This window comes from Nicotiana tomentosiformis, chromosome 8, assembly GCF_000390325.3.
Source record: "Nicotiana tomentosiformis chromosome 8, ASM39032v3, whole genome shotgun sequence".
NCBI lineage: Eukaryota > Viridiplantae > Streptophyta > Magnoliopsida > Solanales > Solanaceae > Nicotiana > Nicotiana tomentosiformis.
The window spans coordinates 57,511,037-57,516,593 of record NC_090819.1 but is presented as its reverse complement, the minus strand read 5'-3'; the positions used below and the strand labels follow the sequence as shown (position 1 = coordinate 57,516,593).

The 5,557-nt window shown below is 38.3% G+C and overlaps 1 protein-coding gene across 4 annotated transcripts; it reads left to right on the top strand.

The window, feature by feature from the left end:
* The first annotated feature begins 229 nt into the window (after positions 1-229).
* LOC104112045 (uncharacterized) lies at positions 230-5,321 on the top strand. Of its 4 annotated transcripts, none has more exons than XM_009621872.4 (7): positions 230-393; positions 491-580; positions 782-839; positions 1,709-1,812; positions 4,420-4,539; positions 4,622-4,692; positions 4,782-5,321. In XM_009621872.4, the coding sequence occupies exons 1-7, from the start codon at positions 286-288 to the stop codon at positions 5,029-5,031; spliced, it is 801 nt and encodes a 266-aa protein (XP_009620167.1). In that variant the 5' UTR covers positions 230-285; the 3' UTR covers positions 5,032-5,321. The 4 variants fall into 4 exon arrangements, with proteins under 4 accessions (XP_009620167.1, XP_009620164.1, XP_018631770.1 ...); XM_009621869.4 differs by having other exon boundaries at positions 231-393; positions 685-839; positions 1,692-1,812; XM_018776254.3 differs by lacking the exon at positions 230-393 and having other exon boundaries at positions 485-580; positions 1,692-1,812.
* The last annotated feature ends 236 nt before the right edge of the window (positions 5,322-5,557 follow it).

Below are 5,557 nucleotides of genomic sequence, written 5' to 3'. Positions count from 1 at the left end.
CAAAACACGCTGTCATGAAGTTTAAACCTCAAAGTTCAAACTTCAAGGTATTGTGTCCAAAAGTTTAAAAATTATGCTCAGAAATTTGAATCTTATGTCCTGAATTCCAAATTAACAGCTCAAAAATTTAAGATTTTTAATCTTGAAGTTTGGATGAATTAGCTAATCTTTAAATAAATGATAAATTATGAATATATTTTAAAGTGGCTACCGGAGACTTCGCCCTTTATAATGATTTGATCCGGCCCAGTTGTTCCAGTTTGGCGGGAAAAGAAGAGAAAAGAAATGAGCTCGTCGGCGATTGAGCCGGAATCTCCCGATCTAGTGTGCCAACTTGACAAGGTTCAAGGCGTCGTCGACGCCCTCACCTCCGTCCGCTGGAAACGCCACCAGGTTCCTTCTTCCCCACTCCCATTATTAACTTTTTTTGCACAGCAAAATACTCCTAACTTTCCAATTTGGTATCACTAATTGCCAACAACACCATCAGGATGCAGTTGTGGAGCTTTCGGAACACGGCATAGTGTTAATTGTTGAGGAAACCGCTTGTCTTCAGGCCAAAGTTTACTTGCAACGAGAGGTTTTGAAATTTCTATCTTGTCTCCGTATTTTGTACTACCTGTTTAAGTTATGTGAAATTTTTAGTTTTTTTCTGATGCGGAATTAGGTTTTCTTTTTGTGTAGTTATTTGTTCGTTATGAATATAGCGCAGAAGGGAGGCCGCGTTTCGGAGTGAGCTTAGGTTTATTTGTTGATTGCTTGAATACGTTTTCGGTTCCAGGACATTCAAGTGCTATTGAAATATGCTATCCTGGTCCTGATATGCAACTTCTTCTCAAGTAATTATTCTCCGAGCCTCGCTCTCTCTAATTAGGTTGTCCAATAGCTTTTGAAAGTTGGCAGTTTTATTATGCTTGTTTGAAAATGCAAAATGGTTTGCTAGGGTTTTTTTCAAATGCATTGTTAATTTACTAGATAGAGTAAAATTCGGAAGGTTGACATAGTGAATTAAGACCTACTTAGCACCCAAAAGACGAAGAAGAGGGGAGAAAATGGAACTGAAGCAAGGAAAAACAAAAGCATCTTCCCCCCACTTTCCAGGTGTCTCCAACAGGGTAGATCTAAAATTTGAAGATGATGGTGGACTTCTTAATATAATACATACTTTTAAAGTTCTTTAAATTTGTATTTACATTTATAATAATTCGAGTATGACACAGTGAGTCCTGAGTGCACTGCTTATATGTTGGATACACCTTTGGTCTCAAGGTCATATCAAATTACTTGGCATTTTAATTAGCATAAACGTGAATTAGTGACAGAACAAGTCTCTTTTCCATTTATGTGCATGGCTTTCTAGAGAACGCTGTTTTTTCCTTTGTATACATCTGCCTTTTATTGAGTGGAAGTCTAGAAAGACCTCAATAAAGAGATAAAGTGAAATGGAAGTTGTCAATGCCTTAGTAATTGAGTAGTTTTGCCATTTAAATCAATGTTAATGAATCACATCTACAAGTTTTGTTATAAAGTGTTATCCATGCATTGACTGATAGAGGAGTTATGTGGAATCTTCAAAACAAAACCACTTTATCTTTAGGCACATTCTGCTTATTCCCATGTTTTCTCTCACTGGATAAGCGCCATTGGTTAGCTTTAAAGTTTTGTAACCTATTTCCTAATTCCAAGGTTAGGTCTGTTGACTCTTCAGGTGCTTGTACTTACGCGGAAATCAGAACAAGGATTCCTGATACAATATCATGGGACTACAATTTTGAACCTGCTGGAAGCACTCCTCTCAGTTTTACCGTGAAGGTAAAATTTCCCTTCGGCAGCAACTACAGAGTAGATCCTGGTATCAGTCGTTGCTGATAACCAGCTCTACAAAAAGCATGTGTCTGTATGCTTCACATCTTATGCACATAGTATATGCTTTTGGACCTTGAGTAACATAAAATTTTCTTATTAAATATTGCTCTCTGTATGTCCTTTCGTGATTTCTTTGTATTTATGACTCTAGTTGACATATAATTATATTGATTCAATCGTACTAGTTGTTATTTTCCTAATTATGTGCTCATACTAGACAGGATGGATTGAAGAATATATATTAGTCAATTGGAGGAACTCGATTGTTTCCTCATATTCATTGAAAGTTGAGACTTCTGCAGTTCTTCCTCTCTTTAGTCTCTGGGAATCAATGCTATCTATCAGATTAGTGATATATCTAGCTAAATGAGTGAATCTGGTTGTAGGCTGTCCCCGTTGATGTTTGGTATAAAGCTTGCTTCAGTTTCTTTAATGGATTTCTTTAGAGCTGACAAATAGAAAAGGTCTTGTACTTTTTAAGGTCTGGTTTTGTATTCAAGCAAAGTCCTTTCTTTCTTCCAAGACGGTACAGTTGGAACTAGTTCATTTGTGTTCTATTCTTTTATCATTTGAGAAAAGGTCCAAGGGAGACTTCTACGAGGAAACTTTTCAAATGTCCGAAAACATTTTAGGCGGTTGCTCATCCATATTTTTGAATTGTGATAGATTGGGTTATAGCAATCCTAATGCTTTGATATGGAACACACGCCTCTTTTGTTGCATGAGGACTAGTTCACTATATGATTTGTATGCCGTAAGTAGGGAGTTTGTTGCTGATTTTGGTTTCTGTAAGGTCTTGAATGCAAGGTTTTTTTGAAGTGGTAAAAAAAGTTAATAAATTCTCTGTTATTTATTTTGTGGAAAGATAAATCTAAGATGTGCACATCTTCCTTTTCCTTCCAGTAGTAGTTGCTTATTTTAGTATTTCCATATGCTTAAAATTCTATTACTACTTGGTATTGCCTGTGTTTTGGTTGCTCTACCTCCTTGCTGTTGTTAATGCTTTCCTGATTTTTACACTACTGTATTTCTTCTCTATACTGTTGTGATTTGCATGCTTGCTTGGAGCCGAGGGTCTACCGGAAACAACCTCTCTACCTGCATAAGGTAGGGGTAAGGCTGCGTACATACTACCCTCCCCAGACTCCTATTTGTGCGATTACACTGGGTTTGTTGTTGTTGTTGTATCAATCTAACATGTCTTCCTGTTGGTAGAATCAGAAACTATTAGCTTTTAAAATTCCATGTCAAAAAGCCATTATGTTTAATTGACTGCAGATGGCCAAGGCAAAGAGGACATTAAATAAATTTGGAGTGAGAAGTTTCTTTGCATTTGTCTAGGATTTAACTTCTCCAGCAATGTCAAGTTGTGAACACCCAAATAGACATAAGTATGACGGAAGCTCAGTGTGCTAGTGCATACACTATTAAACTAACCCCATTTCCAGTTCCTTGCTCTATAGCCCTTTAAATTTGGAAGTTAGGTTTAGTATCTTCCCATAGTTTGGTTAGAGAGCAGTGTAAAAGAGAAGTTATCTGTCTCCGTCTATGCTTCTTTCAGGAGGCTGCATCTGGCAACAACAACAACCCAGTATAATCCCACTAGTGGGGTCTGGGGAGGGTAGTGTGTACGCAGACCTTACCCCTACCCTGGGGTAGAGAGGCTGTTTCCGATAGACCCTCGGCTCCCTCCCTCCAAGAACTCCCCACCTTGCTCTTGGGGTGACTCGAATTCACAACCTCTTGGTTGGAAGTGGAGGGTGCTCACCACTAGAGCAACCCACTCTTGTCCTGCATCTGGCAATATAACCTAAATTTTTGCTATTAATGTAAACATTTTGTCCCTGATACTGAAACGAACGAGCCATGCCCAAAAACAAAATTTTGTGCTTGGGTTCAAAAGCGGTGTTTTCCATTTTGACTAATTTTGTCAGTGACTCAGGTCATTTGCAGGAGCAATCAACAAATGCAGGGTAGTGCTCTGTTCATCTAGTTTCCTCTCCATATTCTCTCTTTAGGGTTACTTCAGAAAGGAGGGGAGGATAATAATGGGAAGGAAATAGAAGAGGAAGTGAAGGAGATCATTTTTATTTCCTGAGTTTGGTTCAAAGGGACTTGGGGAGGGAAGTGAAGTTATATTCTTCCCTCCTTTTGTAGTTAAAAAAGTTATTCCGAAGTAAAACTTGTGTTTTTCCTCCTTATGCTTCTAACAAGCAACAATCAAAAAGAAAAGTTCAGAAATTTCATAGATTTTGTCTCTCGTTCCCTTTATTCCAAAGAAATAAGAGGTCGTCAGAATTAACTTTTAATAGTTAACAGTCGAGTGTTAGCTTGCTGGTACTTCAAGTCGCATGAGTTGAGCTTAAGCATCTATTGGAAGTTAGCTTCATGTTTTTGTAAGTGTAAAGTGTTGTGAATTCATACACAAAATGTGTTCTTCGTCCTTTACAGTGTTACAAAGTGGTTAGCGCAAAAAGAATTGTGATTGCTTGAAGTCTCAACCATCCTTTACTGTTGAGCTAATAATCACCATGTCATTGGTTCAATTGATAGTCTGCAGCTCTAAAGGAAGCCATAGATGACCTTGAGTGGCCAGGATCAAGCATTCATCTAATCCTACAGCCTACACCACCATCAGTTACCTTTAGAGGTGAAGGTCATGGTGACTTACAGGTAGCGCTTGACTTGATGTTTTAGTAGCATTCTCTTCTCATATTCTCTGCCCTCTTATGTTTTTAATTCATCTGTTTTGTAGATAGACTTAATGTGTTATGCGAACACTGATCTTCTGGTTGCATTTCATTGTGATCGTCAAGTCTCTCACAGGTTCCTCTCCTAACAGAAAGAAATGATAAGCCAAATGCTTTACATTTGTGCTAGACTGTATGATCTGATCCAGTTCCTGACATGGACAGGTATAAATACAAATTTCTCTGTGCTACAACCTCAAACATACCCAGCAGTGTCATCCGGGATAATCGAGGAAGTAAGCTGACCATTGGGAGAGGGGGAATGCTCAAAGTTCAGCATCTGGTCTCAGTTGCAAAACCAGTAATGCCTCAACCACATATTGATTCTGCTGGCTATCAGCAACCCAGCCGTATTGCATATATTGAATTCTTTGTTAAGCCAGAGGTTGATGATGACGGTGCAAATGATACATAGGAAGTTCTTGCTTAACAAAATTAGTTGCTCAGTGTTCTTATTAAAGGGGATATTGGCAGCTTGATTTAAACCTTTAACATGCCATAAACTTCCTCACAGGTGTAGTATCCTAATTCCTCTGACAGCTTCAGTAGTCAGTGTTAGGATATGCATTGTAGTTGTGTGCTCTTAAAACCAGTGTTTAGGGGATTTGTTTTGCGTGTTTGTAAGGATCGTGATATATTCAACTTGTGATAGGTATACGCAAGACATTAGCTTGATGATATGAAGGTTCTTTGCTCACATAAAAAGGTCTAAATTAGCTCTTCCATACGAAACAGTACATAAACAAAAGTGTGCTAGACTTTTCCGGGTTTGTCAAAAATGAAACATCCATGGAGATAGAATTCTGGCAATGGAAAATCACTCCTGGCAGGAAATGATAAAGAATAAACCATAAGAGTTCGATTCACGTTGGGTCGGACGCGCTACCATCGGATCCTGTTTGTTGCTTGATCTCTCAGATATAATTGACACCATTTGACCC